The following is an 18,851-nucleotide window of genomic DNA, read 5'->3' as shown; positions in this document are numbered from 1 at the left end:
GAGGGTTTGCGCGCGTGGTTTGGGTGAGTGAGGGAGGTGAGCGTTGACGCGCCCTCGCCCTGCCTGAAAGCTTTGGTGAGAGCTGATGCAGGATGAGATGAGCGCACGTGACTTTGGTCTCTTATCACCACGTGATCATCGTTGCGGGCATCGATTTGCGCGTTGACCACGGCGCGATCAGCCCCGCGCGTGAATCATTGTTGACCTTGACGAGAAAATGGACAAGTCGGCATTGGCATTCTTGAAATATCCGAATTACAGATCCAAAGTCTGTGTTTCCCGCCCGGTAATCGCGTCGTTTCCCGAGCCCCGCGCGTTAAAAGAGAAGAGGGACTTTTCAAGTGTTACTAATCTTAGTGCATCCTCACTACTGCACCACTCTCGCTTTGTCATTGTGCATCTCCATATTTCCTCTCACTAACAATTAATCTCACCAATCGCGATCTCTCTGTTCAGTTAGGGCTGCATCTCGATGTCTTGGCGTTCCCCGACATTCCGACTCTGGTATACGGCTTACTCAATGATTATACCAATCATGGCCACGGACTCCGCTGCTGTATGAGGCTGCGTCTGGCACCTTATTCATCTCTGCTAGTGGACAAGGTTCGATTGCTAAGGATTTCTGTGCCATTATGCATGCATGCAACTTTGTGGCTGGGCTGGATACACCATCACGGTTGTGTCATGGACCTATAAAGACAACTCCTCGTCTTCAATAACTGTCCCATTATCAACTCACTCTCAATCCATTCACCCAATCAACATTGATACTCTCCAATAAATACTCAACAACAATCAACTCAAAATGTCCAAGATTCTTACCGTTTTCGGCGCCACAGGCAACCAGGGCGGCTCTGTCGTCCGCGCCATCCTCAACGACCCCGCTCTCTCCAAAGAGTTCAAGATTCGTGGCATCACCCGCGATGTCTCCAAGCCAGCTGCCCAAGCCCTCTCCTCAAAGGGCGTAGAGGTCGTCGCTGTGAGTTTAAATCGCCTTCCTTCTCCACCAAAAACACAAATCTGACTTTCCTTTACAGGCCGACATGAACACCGCTGAGCAAGTCGCTCCAGCCGTCAAGGACGCTCACACTGTCTTCCTCGTCACAAACTACTGGGAGACCAACAGCGGCAACGGCGAGATCGCTCAGGGCAAGGCTGTCGCCGACGCTTGCAAGACTGCGGGAGTTAAACAGCTCATCTTTTCGTCTCTTCTTGACACCAACAAGATTAGCAACGGTCGTCTTACTCACATCAAGCATTTTGAGGGCAAGGCCGAGATTGAGGAGTATATCCGACAGATCAATGTTCCTGCTACTTTTGTTCTCCCTGGCTTCTTTGCTTCCAACCTCTTCACTTCGATTCGCAAGAATGAAGACGGTAGCTATGGTTGGGCCCTCCCTGCCGATGGTGACAAGGCCAAGGTTCCTCTCTTTGACGTCAACGCCGACATGGGTAAGTTCCCTAACCACAATCACCCTCGCATCAACAACTGCTAACTCTCTCCAGGCAAGTTCGTCAAGGCCGCAATCAAGAACTTCCCCGGAACCATCAACAAGCGCATCTTTGCTGCTACCGACTACTACTCCCCCAACAGAATCGTCTCCGAGTTCAGCGAAGTCACCGGAAAGCCCGCCACCTTCAACCAAGTCCCCGCCGATGTCTTTGAGTCTTTCCTCCCTGCCCCCATAGCAAAGGAGCTGACTGAGAACATGATGCTCTTGGAGGACCCAGGATACTACGGCGATGCTGATCTCAAGGAGAGCTTGGATCTTCTCGATGAGAAGCCTGTCACTTGGAAGGAGTTTGTCGAGCAGAACAGATCCAAGTGGGAATAAAGGAAAACATAAAAGACATAATCTTAGGTTAAATTTAATAAAGTAACATCGATATCACAAATTACTAAGATTATAGATAGCTGTAGCACTCCGGTAGTGTTGAATGACGAATGCATCGACATGAACAGCCACCAAATAAGAGCGTGCATGGAGTCAAATCAAGTTCCCTGAAACTAGTGTATAAAAAAGCAGTCTGGCAGTTTCAATTTTGGATTCCAGGTTCTGATTCGAATTTCACCTTTCCATCACCATGCTATATAAACGATTAACCACAATAAAAGTGTCATCAGTCATCCACATGCCAATCATCCATCATGCCTCGATCTTTCATCTGCTTCAAAAACTTCTTGATTGTATATTCGCCCCCAAGTCGGAACTTTCCTCTCGCTGGGAGTCCAACACTCATCGTGGCCGTGGTAATGACGATCTGAGCGCCATGATCTCCATACTCTCTAGCAAGCTCCTCAAGTCTCTGCTCATTGTCAGGTGAAGTGCTGATTCTGGTGAACTTGGTGACTATCATCTCTTTCGGCTCCTTCTTTGACATTGCGAAGTTTGTCCTGTTGTGGACTTATTTGTATTTGTACCAAGATTTGTCTATGCAATCAAAGTTGGATGAGCGAAGTTTGAGATTGAAGGCTGGCTGCAGATTGATGGTTTTTATACCTGAAACTTGGCCCTTCTGCTGGGCGGAGGTAACATCGTCACTGACGGTAGCTTGCAGTGGTGCTTGTGTGAAAAGTGAATATCATTCACGGAGTTAGGGAAGGTATTCGTGAGACACTGACATGACTTACTATGCGACTGTGACAGACAGTGGCTAGTAGTGGTACGTGAGCGGTTTGAGCTCTTTGCCTCAACGCTGCGCATCACTTTTGGCGAACAAAATTGACTTCCGTGGATGGGATTCAACTTTGTTGGAACTTCCGATCCTTCCTCGACCTTTCCCCCATGACAGTCATGTTGCATCCAGCCCGACCTACTACTATGTTCCTCGCAAGGAATTCGACTGTGATATTATCATCCAACTTCGTCAAGTTTTCCATAATTGCCAGGTGTAGCGTTGCTCCCTTTAAGCTGGGGTCTCGTTGTAAACCCAGGCATCGCCGTTTCTGTTGAACAAACCTGTCGGACGGCCAGTTGCCAGTGTGACTATATACCTCTGCACAGGAACTTCCACAGAGAGCTTTATCTTGGTCACTGAAATGAACCCGTAATGACTCTTATGAACCTGTAAACATTAACTCGTCAGGTGGAGAGCAGTGGCATCAGAGTCAGATAATGAACTGAATCCAACTTCATCGGCTTTGAGAGCAGTGAGTCCACGTAACCTTGCTTGTATTGAGATTTCTGCAGCCACTCACTGTCAAAGCGGATGCTTCCGGCAAGTTCACTTTTGCTCCGAGCGTTGCTGTAGAACTCAGGTTCAAGACACGCAATGAAGAAGTTTCAAGAGTCCTGGGATATCATTCTAGAGAAAGAAAGTACACGCGCCTTCGGCAAGTATCGTGACATTGTTATAGGGGCGGATCGCCCAATACCGCAGGTAGCCGAATACGTTACATCATGAATCGAATATACATATCGCAATTTATCTTTCAGTGATTGTTGAGAGCTGGATTGAGTTGACTGTCATTCCGTTCAGGGGAAGATCGTGTAGCTCAAGTAACTCGCCACTGCTGGCGACTCACAGCGGGTCATAGTAAGTCACTGTAACATATCAAAACGTTCCGTCTTCATCCATGGAGACTCTACCGTGAGAAATACTGGATTTGACTGCCGACTGGCGCATTTGTCTTTCCAAAAGAGGGCAAGTGGGCACGGGGGGTTGACGGGTTTGACTGTATGTGGGAATCAGCCCGAGAGTGAAAGTGCCGTGAGGAAAGAAGTGATGTCTCCAAAACAAGCTCACATGAACTAACTTATGGCGAATAGAATGGATATGCCTTTTGTGTAATCTGTTCAATTTGGGTACCTGAGGTTTGGGGATAACCGAGCCCGTACGGATTCCAGCCCCCTCATTGCCAATTGTCCACCAAGCCTTGAATATGCCCAACCTTTTTTTTTAATCTAAATTAGAGACTCTTGGCATCTAATTCATTATTGATCTTCCTTCCAATCATCCCACAATCCCTCCTTCTCCATACGACCTTGAAAGTGTTTTGCTGTACAATCACCACCTCCAGGTGGCACAATAAAAGTGATCTCATCGGGACCGACTTTAACCTGGACACCGTTTCCCTTCCACTCGTCTACGAGTTTCTGGAGTTTCTCTTGGGTGCCCGGGGTATTACCTTTTCGGGTAAAAATAATCGTCCTAGAAGACTCAGGCATTACAGAGATATCTTTATCGTGTTTGTGCGTTGTAAAGCGGTAATGTTTATTGACGTGTTTACTGATTTGTTTGATCTGCGTGTTTGTTGGAATTACAATTGTTTGTTGGAATTACAGTTGTTTGTTGGAATTCCAGGTATTTGTTGGACAGGAGGAAAATCTTTATATACCTGCGCCCAGACACCAGTGATTAGCAGAAACTTATTCAGTCACTGACGTTCTGCTATGGCGAACCGATATTCACTGGCTGATCAGAAGGTCCTGATACAGAGACTAGCACGAGTCCCTGATCAGAAGGCATGTTAGTTCGGTGACGGTGAGAATGATTTCGAGGGAAATGCAAAGCTTTTCGCATCATCATGATCAGAAGGCGCAGGGCAAATGGACATTCAAGTTACGGGAGCGTGAAACTATTCTTCAAATGACAATTTGTTGTGTTATTGCGGGTCTTTCACGCCTGATGGAAACCACAAGCTTGTAGGTCACAGTCTCACTATATACTGAGCAGCCATCCTACATATATGTCAAAGGAGGATACTGAGAGAGTGAAGACCTCTTAGTTCAGAGCGCATCAAAAGTGGTTTTGGACAGGCGCATATAGCATCAATCGTGTTCGGTTGTGCGTATTGTTCAGTTATTCTGTACATTTATTTGCCGTTGAGACTTGTGGCTGAGAGCTCAAATCAGCAGAGAGAACTTAGTCTAGATTCGCAAGCTGTACTGTACTACCCGCCGTTGCATCGATCTAGGTCAAGTCTATAGGGATCAGCAAAAGAGAATCACTTCTCCTTGAATTAATAATAAAATCGCCGAATTGAAATAATCTTATGCTACTCGATGTATGAATTGAGATAATATATGGTATTTATAAGGCGGACTGTTTCCCTCTTCCGCTGCGAAAGCCTCATTCCCTGACAACCCCCAGTGACATGACGGATCTGCACGGGAATAGGGCGAACTAGTTGAAATCATGTATCAACTGCTTTATTGCGATCTAAGATAATTCGTTTTAAATTCGACTTTGTCATAGCTGATAGAAGGAGGAGGAAACGAAGCAAGGGGTACATGGCTGAGTAACCATATTGGGCATTGTCTTGCGAAGCGAATTGTGTGAAACGCCCAAGTTCTTGATGAACTGCCTTGAACAAGCCACTTGTATTACACGACGCCGGCACCGAATTCTGGAGAATTTCGCAGTTGTGTAACTTCCGAGATAACTCGTGGCGTAGTCTCATTGGTATGTTGTGTGGTGAAAAACAGAGGGATGACCACAACTGTGCGACGACACAGGTATCCTTAAAGTCTCACTGATTCCTCTCGGGGAGAGTGCAGTTTCATTCAAAGACCCCACTACGAACCTTTTACTGTAGCCCTGACAGAGTTTCAGTGCTGCGCTGCTTTTTGTTTAACTCTGCACCTCGCACCAGCAGGGCGTCAACCTCTGAAAGATTAAATTGACAATACCGAGGTAAACAGCATTGCTTATCGGCATTAGCTGGTATGAATGGAAACAAAGAGACTGCGGAGATGAAGTTTTGCGCTTCGAAATTAAGCCAAGCCAACAGCAAAGGTCAGTATGCCCTCGGCAGTCGCACCGACTTGCTACACATTCGGGTATCGTCGAGTAACACTGACGACCCATTGATTCTTCAAGACTCCAATGGACGATTGGCAGCTAGGGCAGGTGGCCCAGGCTGGCAAAGCAAAGACCTTTGTACACAATGTCAATCCGTCAATCTGACCCAGATATGTTCGAAGGGTAGTCTCTACGGAACTGGCGGTACTGACGTCTTCCTACATATTTCTGAGACTTCCACATGCCCTTCGTGCCGGTTCCTCACTTCACAGTTGCATCGAAAGGATAATGTTGCTAAATCGCAAGATCCAATAACAGTGCAACTCAACAGGTCCATCTTTGATGGAATAGATCACGTTGTTATGCGACTCAATAACGAATTGGAATATATTCTACCGATAACTGATAAGAATATGCTTGGGGCGCCAGGCAGGATTGGGCAGCATCGACAGGTAGATACGAAACAGGTTGATTATCACATGATTAGGAACTGGATTGCCCATTGTTGCAGTACTCATGGGAAATCGTGCCAGATGCTTACAGCAATTCCGTTACAGATCCCCAAGTTCAGGCTACTGGACTGCAAGACCAAGACTGTGGTGGAGTTGACGGTGTTTGTTGAATATGTTGCCCTCAGTTATGTATGGGGTTCCTCGTCTAATCTCCACGAAAGCGATCGAGCCATCATGGCCAAGGCCGTGATCAAAGACGCCATTTATGTCACAATACAGCTCGGATTTCGATATATATGGATTGACCAGCTGTGTATTGATCAAACGAACACACAAGACATGAACTGCCAGTTGGGTCAGATGAATACTATCTGTACGTTCTCGAGAACGACACGAACGTGAGGTTCGAAAAAAAAAGCTAACCGCGTCTTAGACAACCAAGCAAGTGTCACCATAATAGCTGCCGCGGGTGAGAGTTCATTACATGGTTTACCTGGTGTAGGGCAATGCCCTCGTACGATTCCAAACAACTTCATCCTCGACGGAACGACGTGGAGATACAAGCCCATATCGTTTGCAAATCACGTGGGCGCCTCAAGATGGTCAACTAGGGGTTGGACATACCAGGAAGCAGTCTTCTCCCGCAGGTGCGTCATCTTTGCTGATGACCAGGTCTTCTACCAATGTGGAAGCATGACTTGTGCCGAGGAATTGATACATGACTTTGAAAGCTGTGAACGTGTGGTTTTCCCCATCTTTGAGCGTATTTTATACCAAGACTCAGATAGCAGGGTATATTTACCAAGTAGTTGGAGATTCATGACAAACTTGGAGGCTTACTCCAAGCGCGAACTTACATACGACTCCGACGTGCTGAGAGCAATGGAGGGAATTTTTGGCTTTTATGCCCAGCTAGAACCACCAGTAGAACAATACTGGGGTCTGCCACATAGGTGGGTTGGCTGTCAACTCTCAAACCTGTATAGGAAAGATGTTTACCACGTTGCAAAATCGAAGCATAATGATGTCGTGGTCGCTATTCTCTGGGCAATGCTATGGGAGCCACGGTGGAGTGAAATACAGATTCCAGAGTCTGGACTTGCCAGGAGGGACGGTTTTCCGACATGGTCATGGTCTGGCTGGAAAGTCGGAGTGAGATGGAACTTCCTGGAGAATGTGAAGCATTTAGAAAGGAGCTTCACAGCGCCTTTGTTTGCGGAAACAACAGCAGGAACACTTGTGGAACTCAATGACACGCTTGCACGGTCGCTCACTTCCGGTCAATCTTACCCGACTTTGGGGTTGACCTATATCTTGAGAATCACTACCAAGGTTTTCGATGTGCCTTTCATGGAACTCGCGCCCTATAGGCCCACGAGAACCTGGGCAAAGAGCAATTCATTTCCTACCAGACGCAAAAGCCAGCACTGGGTCACCATGGATGATCAATCCCTTGAAGGCAGATGGACTCATTTTGTTGTTCAAAAGAACATTGAGACGCCTGGAAGAGGGATTGTGTGGTCGCTTGATCTTACAAGTGGTGGGGCGACAAGTGCTTCACACCTCGCTTTCGGTACCGACACGATCAGCCTCAATCCCATGACAGTCCGATGTATAGTCATCAGTTACGATTATGGGATGATTGTGCAGTCTAGCAATGGCATCTTCAAGCGAGTCGGGCTGTTGCGTTTCGAGGGCCAGTTCTTCGAGAATGGCTTAGTAAGTACTGATGAATACGGTCATCGCGACGATACCGTAACATGGCCGTGGACCGACTCGGTACAGAGCAGAGATCTCAGAGACCACTTTCCAAGTGTTGAACGAACTGTGCGTTTAGACTAGTAAGGAGTTGTTGGTCTCCTCAACCCCTGCAGCGATGGGCATTCGACTGCGAGAATTTGTGCACGTCAGTCAAAGGATCTGATTGGAGAAGCATTTTGGTGGTTGGGAATGTTTAGACTTTAACTAGTGCAGTCCCTTGGGCTAACTGAAGGTTAGTAACTTAACTCCTCAGGGTGTAAGAAGACTTCTGACGTTAAAATGAGGTGCTAAAAATACTTGGTCTAAAATCCTCTATATCTATACTAAATTATACTAAGCTTACCTAAATTTACCTAAATTTACCAAAGGCCTTTTGCTACCTAGGATAGAGGTCCTAAGATTTATTACATCCCCTTGTAACTCTAGGTAAGGCGGAGTAGCTAAATCATTCTCAGTGATGGTCCCTGCGGGACATGGGCTGAGTAGAACCCGTCTTGGCAAGAAAGCTTAGCATAAACTTAGCGCGGGATCAGATCATGTACCATGACATCGGGTGCGAGAATTCATAAGAACAAGACTAGAAAGTAGATGATTACGCGTCCCGCTGCTTTGACCGCCAGACTAGTTGCAGGCGGCTGAAACACATCTTAAGTTTCGATTGGCTGCCCCGTAACACCATGGGGGGCTAAATGTGTCGGTGGCTTTGCCATACAGGTCTTGACTCTGCAGGACTTGTTTTCCACCATGGCCCTCAATGATACGTCACGCGCCAGGTATTACAAGCTAAACCCGACATCTCGCTCCCTTCATGATGTCTGGATTCAAAGAACAAACATGGTAGATTGAAAAATATGTTGGTCAACAGTGCCTGCGTTCGAGTTCTACATCTCTCGTAGAGGAGGTTTATCGGACTATCAACCACCCCATATACTGCCACCTCCATGCTCTACAGTAGTACGTATACAAGATAGAGCTGCACCCATTCATAAAGCTTCCCTTAGAGGCCCTAGCTGCTGATACATACACGCTGCACTGGCGATGTCATTTGCATTGAGTAGATCAATCCCCTCTTGCACAAGTACTTTCCACACGTAGTCCCTATGCCCTCTTGGCCAATCAGGTAACCCCCATAGTCTTGACTTCAAGTTTCGATGCTTTGCGATCCGAAGATGGTTCCGCAGAGTCTCCATCTGCTGGGTGTTGAAGCCCGTCCTAACACTGCCGATAGCCTCGCTGAAAGGGGCAGACGCGGTATAGAATTCATTTTCCAATTCGTAGGGACCGTAAAACCCGTCGCTTTCGGTGAAGCCTGTTTCAGGAAGCAGATGTAAAGGAGCGTCGAGAAAAGCATCGTGGTGCTGCTGCCATTCTTCAAGGTCTGTGCCAATGTTGATGTCGCGCCGTTTAACAATGTTTCCTGTGCCCACTATGGTTATGGGTCCGGGCCAGAATGTCTGATTTGTGACCATGGATTTGTCGTGGCGGGTTAGGTATCTCAAATCCCGCAAAGGCCCTAGCTGCCGAAGAACCAAAGGCCATGTCTTGACTGGATCGTCTTTCACGTCAATGAACAGTATCAAGGTTGTATTCGGTTCGGTGGCAAAGACACCAGAGGCCCGCGCAAAGGGATTGAAGGCCTCGTGTGGCGCTGGCCGATTCATTGTGTCCAAGATCTGTAATAGCGGGTCGATGTAAAGTGATCGAAGTGTGCGATCTGGGGAAAGGAAGCGTTTCTCATGGCCTACGAGAAGGTCTTCTCCATCTGGGCTGAGCCATACATCTGCCTCAACACTCGCACAACCTACAGCAAGCGCTGAAAAAAGAGGATGAATTCTCCAGTAATCGTTGTGAGAGTGACACATTGTTGGAGTGACAAGGGGCGACAAGTGAGTGCCCCATAACACAGCATTGTATGTTGGATTTCCATGTCTGAAGAGTCGGCCGTAAAACGTAAACTGTGTCGTCTCATATGTATAAAGAGCGTTTGACAAAAGGACGGGAAATACTATGAGGAAAGGCGATCTGTCTCAACCATTAGCCGCTGTAGGTGTATCTTGGCCATGATGAGTATGACTCGATAGGACGTACAAGATCAGCAATGTACAAAAGATGGCGGCAGGCCAGAATTTGACACGCTTTTGCCGTGCTCTTGATGTCCGTTGTTCGCATTGTGGCAGGCCGTGGCCGACTTGGTATAAATCGCCATTTTTCTCTAAGGGAAGTGGCCTGTAATCGTCAAGCCCGGCCAGGCGCTTAATGTAGAAGTAAGTGAAAGCCTTCATGTTATCTCGTCTTCCACATGCATGAGGAGATACTGGTGCAGTGTGAAATGGAAGGAAATGGGGGCAACCGACTAGAACATCAATATTTTATTCACCCATTTACTGAGCCTTTCAGCGGGCATTTGGGTTTCTTGGCTCGCATGCTAGACTGTCCATTGATCTGATGGAGGAGAGACCAGGAGCAGTTCATTTCAGCTAGCCAATAGATCAGGTGTTTCACAAGTGACGAGAGCTGTTTCTGCTGATGACGCGTCCTCATTGTTCATCACCAACATTGGGCCTAGAATTTGTGGCTGCTCATTTATGCCAGTCAAGCATAACTTGGTGCCATGGCGTTTTTTAGACTGAAACTGTGCGTCATGACCCTCGATTGGCCGTCGCGCTAGCGGCCGAGACCTGCGTGGAACATCGGGCACCAAGTTCACGGGGTGGACGGACGCGCGTAGCCTGAGGACCGCCGATTGGACAGGGCGTTTGAACCTCCATGAGATATTCTAGGCTTCTGGCCAAGGGTTGGTCAGCAATCTTGCGTGGTTGGAACTTTCTGTGGTTATAACTCATTAGTAAGTGTAGCACATGTTGAGTACTTTATGAATCTGCGATATATATCTTAATTCAGGATCTACTTTAACGGTCATCGGTATGCACAGTAGTTGGGCTCCGTTTCCTAGCTCCCTACTCGTTGCGTTGTCACTTTTCGAGTTTTTGTGCTCGATCTTGTGTCCGATTGGGGGGCATGGCCTCGCCATGATCTACGGTTTATACCAAACTTTTACACCAAGACGGGCCTGGCCTTCTGGGTGATTTAGCATACCTACTTAGTGGAGGCAGTTATGTTAGTAAGCTGTGCCACCAGCGAATTTTCGGACGGGGGGAGCGAATATAGAAGAACTCTTTTCACCTGTTGAAATTCACCAGGCCTTCGATAGTGTGATATGATCACCCTCCTCCGCGGTATATCCGTATAAGCTAACTCGACAGAGTCGTCATTAGCTGGAATCCTGGCACCCCTTCCATCAGCTAGCCATGATAAGCAATCCCTCCACGAATCGCATCAGGTCGCTAAGAACCCGCGTAAAGATTCCACTCAAGTCTGAAGTTGTCGTAATCATACGTGGCGAAGTGTTCTCCTGTAGAAGTGACATCCTTTATCCCTAATGGTATTGCGTTTCTCTTTCGAATCTAGCGTCCTTTAGGCAGTCAAAGAAGCATCAGAGAGTCTGTACATTCCTCAGACATATATTAGAACTCAGTATTCAAGGTCTGTCATCCATATCTCGATAGACTCTGTCAATAGCGCTCTTGCAAACTACCTGCCCTTACTATCTCTTGTTATCTCCAAATAAACCTTTTGGATCGAAAGGCGAAGTGACCAAGATTTAGTGATAGCGGTTTTTATGATCTTCTTTACTCTTTAATGACTTCACCATTCTTCTGTTGTCTTCTTCAACCATGACCCACCAATGTGGTATACATGGCAAATTCCGTCGTCCATCCCGTCGTATACGACTTTTGGGCCTTCTATCATTCTTTATCGCAGCAACATGGACCTTCATAAAAAGCTCGCCAATAAATCGCTACCAGGAAAGGGATATTGCAAGGGAATACCCACTAGTCTACAGACATATCCATTCGTTCAACGGCACGGGAGGTGGTAAGTCGGAACATTCCTGCATCGCATACCGCAAGGAATGCTCACAGCACTAACGCTGGAACTAAGCATGGCATATCCCTCCATATTGGGCTGATATGCAGAGTAAAAGGCCGCAAAATATTCTCGATGCTGCTCATAGCGTCTCACAGAGCGCTCTTTCCAAGAGAGAGAGAAGGATACCCTTCTCTGATATCCCATTAATTGTCCACCAAACTTGGAAAACGACAGCGGTCGATACTTGGGATCCTAGAATACTTCCTTGGGTTGAATTGTGGCTGGAGAACTCGATTTACGTCGATAGTGGACCGTCGATGGCATACTTATTCTGGGACGATACAGGAATGCGTGCGTTAGTGGAACAGTACGAGAACGACTTCCTTGAGCGTTACGACTCCCTCCTGACACCAGTTGAACGAAGCGATGTATTTCGCATTTTAGTATGCAAGCACTTTGGCGGAATAGTCAGTATACTCCGAAGACACTTCAGAGCCTGCTCTAACTAATGTAGTATGCGGATCTCGATACTGAGCTCATACGGCATCCAGCTGCCTGGATAGGCGGATCTGATATGGCTACCTGGACAGACCCGCAAACAGGAACAGATTACGGCTATTATAATACGTCGGTAACACCAGACTATGAAATGCCAGTAGTCAGCCTTCTTTGGGGACTAGAAGCCGATAATGACCCAGAGTCCGATGCATACTGGCGCCGAAGCTACACATACCCTCAACAACTATCGCAATGGGCATTCGCTTCTGCTCCTCAACACCCAGTGTTCGAACGATATATGGACAATCTACGGAATTATACCAGAGACAACGAAACAGCGGCTCAGAATAGTGACCCGCTCAAGAGGACTGGCCCTGCGGCTGTTACTCTTGCAACCAAATCTTGGCTAGAGGACCAGATGGGCTTTCGATGGACCAGCCTGACAGGTTTCAAGGATGGGGGAAAATCTAAGTTGGTTGAAGACATACTTATTCTCCCTATTACCGGCTTCCAGTAAGTTCATTTCCTCCAAGCATAACCTACGTTTTCACAGACTGCTAACGTTATAAAGTCCGAGTCACGGGACCCGTAACGACATTATGGGCAGAAAACCGATGACAGACCCCGCGGCGAGATTATGCCATCATGGCACAGGATCGTGGAAGCATTTTAATTTCGTGGGAGAATACGGAAAGGTTTGTCGAAGACTTTTTGGTCTTTGTAGGGATTGGCCAAGAATAACAGGATAAAGGAGTGGCAATGTAACTGCTTTTCTGTACATTCTAATAATTCTATCAGCGATACGCTCCAAGAAAGTCATTATCCGGACGTATATCAGCTGAGGGAAACGCGATGTTCTCCACGGGTTGGGTTTTCCGATCCTCGCGATCCTATTCTAAAAGAAGAGAATAAAGATTATTGCAAATAATGTCCTTGCGAGATATTCCATTCGCTATCAGAAGACCCCATGTTGCTACTGTAGCTATTTTTATCAGGGCTGATTAAATTTGCAGCTGCGGCCAGTAATAGCGCTTCAATTACGCCAACTACAATCTTAGTCCCGTTCGAGTGAGACAGCTTTTTCAGCTGAAATAAACCCCGCGCGGCTGGTCACTTCCAACAGGCAGCCTAAAAACCTCACTTCATCCTGAGTACAGCAGCAGAACCGAAATGGCCGAAGCCCTCGGTATCGCGTCCGGCGCCGCGGGCCTCCTGAGTCTAGCGATAGAAGTCACCAAGCTCAGCTACACCTACATCGCCAGCGTTAGGGGTGCGCCTAAATCGTTAACCTCGTACATTGCGGAGCTTACAACGCTCACCTCCGGTATGCTACAGCTCGAAGACCTCATTCGGACCAAGAGGTTCAACGTCCAGAATAGCCAGACTCTCAGCAACGCTTTACACGACTGTCAACTGGAAGTAGAATCCCTGAGGGCAAAGCTGCAGAAAAAGCTGTCGTATAGTAGAATCAAGGCCAAGGTGGCTGCTTTGGCTTGGCCGTTGTCAGAATCCGAGTTGCTGGACAAAGTAAATATGTTGCATCGGTATAATGGGATGTTCTCATCTACCTTGCAAGCTGATAATTTGTAGGTTGCCGAGCTGTTAAGGGAATATCGGCTCATTATTTGTCAATAACCATGGCAATTGCGACGAACAAAGAGCTGCAAGACATTAGACAAAGTAAGTCTTTCTCACAAATGCTTCTGTATAGCCAGCTAGTGGACGAGCCGCCATAACGTGTATATATAGGTACTGAAGCAAAAGAAATAGTCGCCTGGTACAAATTGGATGTCGCCATTGAGGTTTTAACTTCTCATCTGGACGATTACTGCCCCTCCACATGGCAGACATTTCTATCGGGCTCTTTCTATCAATCTTGGCGGAGCGGCTCAACACCCGTCGTCTGGGGATACGGACAACGTCAGTTCCTCACTTCCTCTCCCCATCTTGACATATAAATACTGAAGAATTGTAGCTGGTGCTGGAAAAACAGTATTAACGTAAGACTTCCACCTGATGGTAACATATGAGTAGGCAACTCGAGGGTACTAACTCCACTCATAACAGCGCCATCGTTCTTCGGCATGTCAAGTCTGATAACGTACCCGGTACAGCCATCGCCTCACATTTTTTCAGCAGCAGCAGGCCCAAGGAAACAGTGAGCCTTGTCCTACGAAGCCTGATCGCTCAAGCGCTCCGTGGCTGCCCTTCCATCCCCCAAGAAGCATCGGTCCTGTATGAGAAAGGGTCTCAGAATCTAATGGTGACCGATCTGATCCATGTCCTTGAGGCGATTGCCAAGTCAATGACCACGATTATCATTCTTGATGCACTTGACGAATGCCCCTTCCTCCCCAAGCTTTTCAGCATCCTGTCGATATTGCAGGATCTGGGAGTGAGAATCTTTGCAACAGCTCGGGATCTGCCAAATATTAGGAAGCATTTCGAGAAGAGGCCAAGGGTGGAAATTTCTGCCACCAGACATGACTTGGATTTCTACGTCAACTACCGGTTGGAGCATGGAGAAGTTGATGTTGAGTCAATTGGGACAGAATTGAAGTCGGATATCGTATCAGCAATTGTGAAAAGGGCGGCGGGGTCGTAAGTTCAGTCGGTGCTCTTCTGAGATACTGATAGACTGATGGGTTTGATAGGTTCCTACTTGCTCGGCTCATCATGGATCACATCACCAGCCTTCTCACCATCAAGGAAATACGAAAAGCTCTGATCTCATTACCCGCCAATTATGACGAGGCATACCTAAGCACGTTTGACCGTATAGTCAAGCAAACCCCTAGTCTGAGGGAACTTGCCTTGAAATCATTGAACTTTATTTCTTACGTCAAGGAGCCTTTGCGACTGGTCGAGCTGCAACACGCCCTCATTGCGGAACAAGGCATGGCTGAAGTCGACTCTGAGGATCTTCATCCTTCTAAAGCCATCATCTCATCATGCCTTGGACTGTTTGTAGTTTCGGGACCGGAGAAAATCGTCCAGTTTGTACACTCGACTGCGCGTAACTTCCTACAGAGTCGACCTGAAGGGATGGATAAGCGGCCTCATCTGACGATTGTTCGCAGTTGCATCTCGTACATGTCAACAAATGAGATGCGCCAGGGCCGCAGGCTATCCCACGAAGATGTCACTCAGCGTTGCCAAAAGCACCCTTTCCTCAACTATGCAGCGAACTTCTATGGCTATCACGCTCAAGAAGTCCAAGATGAATGCTTCGACCAGCTTTCGGGGTTTCTTGAGAATGATGTTCTTCGGGAAAGCTCGTGGCAACTTTTGAACTTCAAAGCCCACCTCGATACTTCTGTCTCCGAGTCTGTGTTTAAATCTAGTCCCAGAAATGTCCTGGCTCTGCATGTGGCCGCATTCTGGGGGTTTGAAACTTACATTGATCGCAGCTTGAGTTACACACGGCAGGGAACTCCGAGCACTCAGAAACAGAATCTAAACAAGAGTGACTCTCATGGATGGACGCCTCTGCACTGGGCCGTATCCATGGGCCATAAGAGTGTAGTTGCGACTCTTCTCAGATCAGGAGCCAGTCCTGATCTTCCAGATCTTGCAGGATGGACGCCAACATTCTGGGCAGCTTTCAAGGGCCACGCAGATATAATTGAAATGCTCTGGCGCTATGACAACGCTCCATTCCGATGCGATAATAAAGGACTCACTCCACTTCACTGGGCAGTTTCCGCGGGCCAAACCGAAATTGTGAAGCGGCTTTTAGATCTCAAGACACGCTTTGGACAGCATGAAAAGTCACCAGTACTCTCACTGCCGTCATTGGACGACTTGACGGTTGAGAGAGCTCGCGCCTTGACTACTAGAGCAAACCAGAGTCCTTTCAAATTCTACTCGCATGGCACAGATATCGAAATGTTTTCCGCCATCTTCAGCGCTCTAAAGCAGAGTTTTCGTGAGAAAGAAGACAAACCTCCGGAAAGGAATGAAGGCTATTATACATTTGATCCGTTCCTTTATGGGCCCTTTGGACAGAGTCTCAAAGCTGATCACGGAAGAAGAGCGAGGCCAGACCGCGACTACCAGTGGGGAAAACCAGATATTGGATTTCTTGAATTTGTAGATAAACTGCTGATCCATGCCACGCGGTCACAGGACTTGCCTATAATCAAATTGGTATTTGATCTCAAGCTTGTGAAGGCCTCCGGGATTGATAGCCTTGCTCTTCTTCACGAAGCGGCAGCATCTGGCTGGGTCGAGGGTATGGCTGCCCTGATCGGCCTAGGGGCAGATGTCAACAATGCGGAGAGAACTTGTGATCAAACACCTCTACACAGAGCCTGTCGAAACCAACGTGAAGAAGCAGTTAACCTGCTCCTGGGCATCGACAAGATTGATATCAATGCTCGAGACAGAAATGGGCGAACACAAATCATGGATCTCATGACCGCCTCCTATGAAGAGAAAGCAGTCACTATATATAAGCTACTGGTTTCCGGAGGAGCTTCGATCTCTATTCAAGATACGGAAGGCAACTCGCTTATGCACTACGCCATACGGACCTGTAATGCTACAGTCGTACAAATGTTGTGCACCGCCGGGTTAAGCATAGAATCTCCAAACAAAAGCGGCCAATTGCCGTTGCACTGGATGGCTCATTGGAAATACTTCGATCTTCGGAAGCTCGTCACACCCGATGAAGTCCAAGTTGTGAGAAAAAAGCGAAGAGATTGGATGAAGCTCGTCTTTCAGCTCTCAAGTCTTAGCGCCCTGGATTCTGTGTGTGATTGGGAAAATGGAATAACGCCTTCTAGGCAAACACCTTTGTCATTGGCTTTGAAAAGTCACAATTGGGATCTTACAGCCGAATTGTTGAAACAAATCAAGCAGCCTGTGAATATGGGTCCCTTGCTGGGTTAGCATGACCGATCCTGACTTGAGTTGCCTAATGTTAATTCTTCGAGTATAGATCCATATCATCACAGCTTACACGAACTATATAGGGTGTCAGAGAGACTCCCCTCGGTCTCAACCCCTGGAAGCCGAGATCGAACGATGCTATATTATGAGCTACAACCACTTCCCTTTGATGATTGGACTCGCATACTTCAATTGCTTCTCGATGCCGGAGCTAATATCAATTCAGTGACACCCCTGCAGCTTTGCGTGCAGAGAGCTGCTAGCATCCCTGTCATTTACACTATACTGAGACTAGGGGCCAATCCATACGGTGCAGGGAAAGACGGGCTAGATTGCTTCCAGCTTGCACTTCTCTGTTCCGAAGAAGCAGGCAGCTGGGAAATCATGTGATGTCTTCGAACCTACGCCAACACTCAACCTGATCCAAGACACTATTTCTGCCAGGGAGCCTTTCTCATCGCGGCCGATACTCCCATACAAAATGAGGAGACTCGCTACCTTCAGGTCCTGCGCCAGACGGGTGCTATCAACTGTGAAACGCGGTCGGGTCGTACCCTCATCTACGAAGCCGCCAGACGAGGAAACACACGTCTGACACGTAGGTTGCTGGAACATGATGCGTATCCGAATTATGTAGATGACTTTGGTAGTTCCGCACTGCATGCAGCGGCCAAGAAGCAATCTCCAACAACGGTAGCCGTCCTCCTACAAGCTGGAGCAGATGTCCATCACGCTTCTGTGGACGAGTATGGCTTCACAGTCACGGGTACACCGCTGCATGTTTGTCTCAATGCCTACAATGGCTGTAAAGTCAAGAGCGAAACAGCCGAAACAGTTCGCATCCTGCTGAGCTATGGCGCCGACCCAAATTATGCAGCCGTCAAGGATGACCATGCAGAGACGAGCATCTCACTCTGTCTCAAGGCACTGTGCCACTCAGTATACTATACCCGACTCGACGCGATAGCTTCTGAAGATTCAGATTACCTGTTACTGGAGGTACTGAAAGTACTGGTTGATGTGGGCACGCGAGTCCCCGAGAGCGCGGATGATATCATAGTTGGGGTTGTTGCGAAAATGGGGGGCTACGAATCACTGTGGGAGGAAATGAGATCGCAATTGATGCCAAGGAGGTCCAATCTTTAAGTCTGGGCGATGAGCGATGATGTATTTGAAGAGGCTGAAGGACGCTAGGATACTGATGAATACGGTTATCGCGATGATAGCGTAATATGGCTATAGACTGACTCAGTATAGAGCAGAGATCTTAGAGACTAGTCTATAAGTGTTGTATAGACTGTACGCTTAGGCTAGTAAGCATTTACTGATGTTGTCGATCTATGAAGCAATATTATTTGAACGTAAGTTTTGTGCAAGCCAGTCGCACCATCTAATTGGAGGAACATGTTTGGCCTTCGAGCCTGATAACGCCTGGTAGTCACATGGGCTACTCGAAGGTCGGCCACTGCGTCGAGCAGGCCACTCAAATATATTTTTACTACAAATGGACCATGGCGCCTGAAATTTCTCTACTTGATGTGTCTGGTAAACTATGCTACGGACTGATAATTT

The 18,851-nt window shown here is 47.5% G+C and overlaps 5 protein-coding genes across 5 annotated transcripts; 3 read left to right on the top strand and 2 right to left on the bottom strand.

Moving 5' to 3' along the window:
- Positions 1–805: 805 nt before the first annotated feature.
- On the top strand, positions 806–1,835 carry FTJAE_2296 (nitrogen metabolic regulation nmr; the record flags this gene model as incomplete). The annotated part of the gene is made up of 3 exons (XM_037348475.1): positions 806–979; positions 1,038–1,452; positions 1,507–1,835. 3 exons carry the CDS (start codon positions 806–808, stop codon positions 1,833–1,835), a joined length of 918 nt encoding a protein of 305 aa, XP_037210548.1.
- Positions 1,836–2,121: 286 nt separating this feature from the next.
- FTJAE_2295 (uncharacterized protein) lies at positions 2,122–2,382 on the bottom strand (the record flags this gene model as incomplete). The annotated part of the gene is made up of 1 exon (XM_037348474.1): positions 2,122–2,382. One exon carries the CDS (start codon positions 2,380–2,382, stop codon positions 2,122–2,124), a length of 261 nt encoding a protein of 86 aa, XP_037210547.1.
- A 3,287-nt stretch (positions 2,383–5,669) lies between these two features.
- On the top strand, positions 5,670–8,039 carry FTJAE_2294 (uncharacterized protein; the record flags this gene model as incomplete). The annotated part of the gene is made up of 3 exons (XM_037348473.1): positions 5,670–6,197; positions 6,303–6,570; positions 6,631–8,039. 3 exons carry the CDS (start codon positions 5,670–5,672, stop codon positions 8,037–8,039), a joined length of 2,205 nt encoding a protein of 734 aa, XP_037210546.1.
- Positions 8,040–8,941: 902 nt separating this feature from the next.
- Positions 8,942–9,820, bottom strand: FTJAE_2293 (uncharacterized protein; the record flags this gene model as incomplete). The annotated part of the gene is made up of 1 exon (XM_037348472.1): positions 8,942–9,820. One exon carries the CDS (start codon positions 9,818–9,820, stop codon positions 8,942–8,944), a length of 879 nt encoding a protein of 292 aa, XP_037210545.1.
- A 2,169-nt stretch (positions 9,821–11,989) lies between these two features.
- FTJAE_2292 (ankyrin repeat domain protein) lies at positions 11,990–18,425 on the top strand (the record flags this gene model as incomplete). Its single annotated transcript, XM_037348471.1, has 12 exons — positions 11,990–12,355; positions 12,403–12,899; positions 12,958–13,081; positions 13,445–13,454; positions 13,510–13,805; positions 13,853–13,913; positions 13,977–14,066; positions 14,136–14,306; positions 14,362–14,386; positions 14,454–14,987; positions 15,041–17,138; positions 17,724–18,425. The coding sequence occupies 12 exons, from the start codon at positions 11,990–11,992 to the stop codon at positions 18,423–18,425; spliced, it is 4,974 nt and encodes a 1,657-aa protein (XP_037210544.1).
- Between the last annotated feature and the right edge of the window lie 426 nt (positions 18,426–18,851).

This window comes from Fusarium tjaetaba (assembly GCF_013396195.1).
Source record: "Fusarium tjaetaba strain NRRL 66243 chromosome Unknown NRRL66243_c0000041, whole genome shotgun sequence".
In the NCBI taxonomy this organism is placed as follows: domain Eukaryota; kingdom Fungi; phylum Ascomycota; class Sordariomycetes; order Hypocreales; family Nectriaceae; genus Fusarium; species Fusarium tjaetaba.
This window is presented reverse-complemented; position numbering and strand designations above follow the sequence as displayed.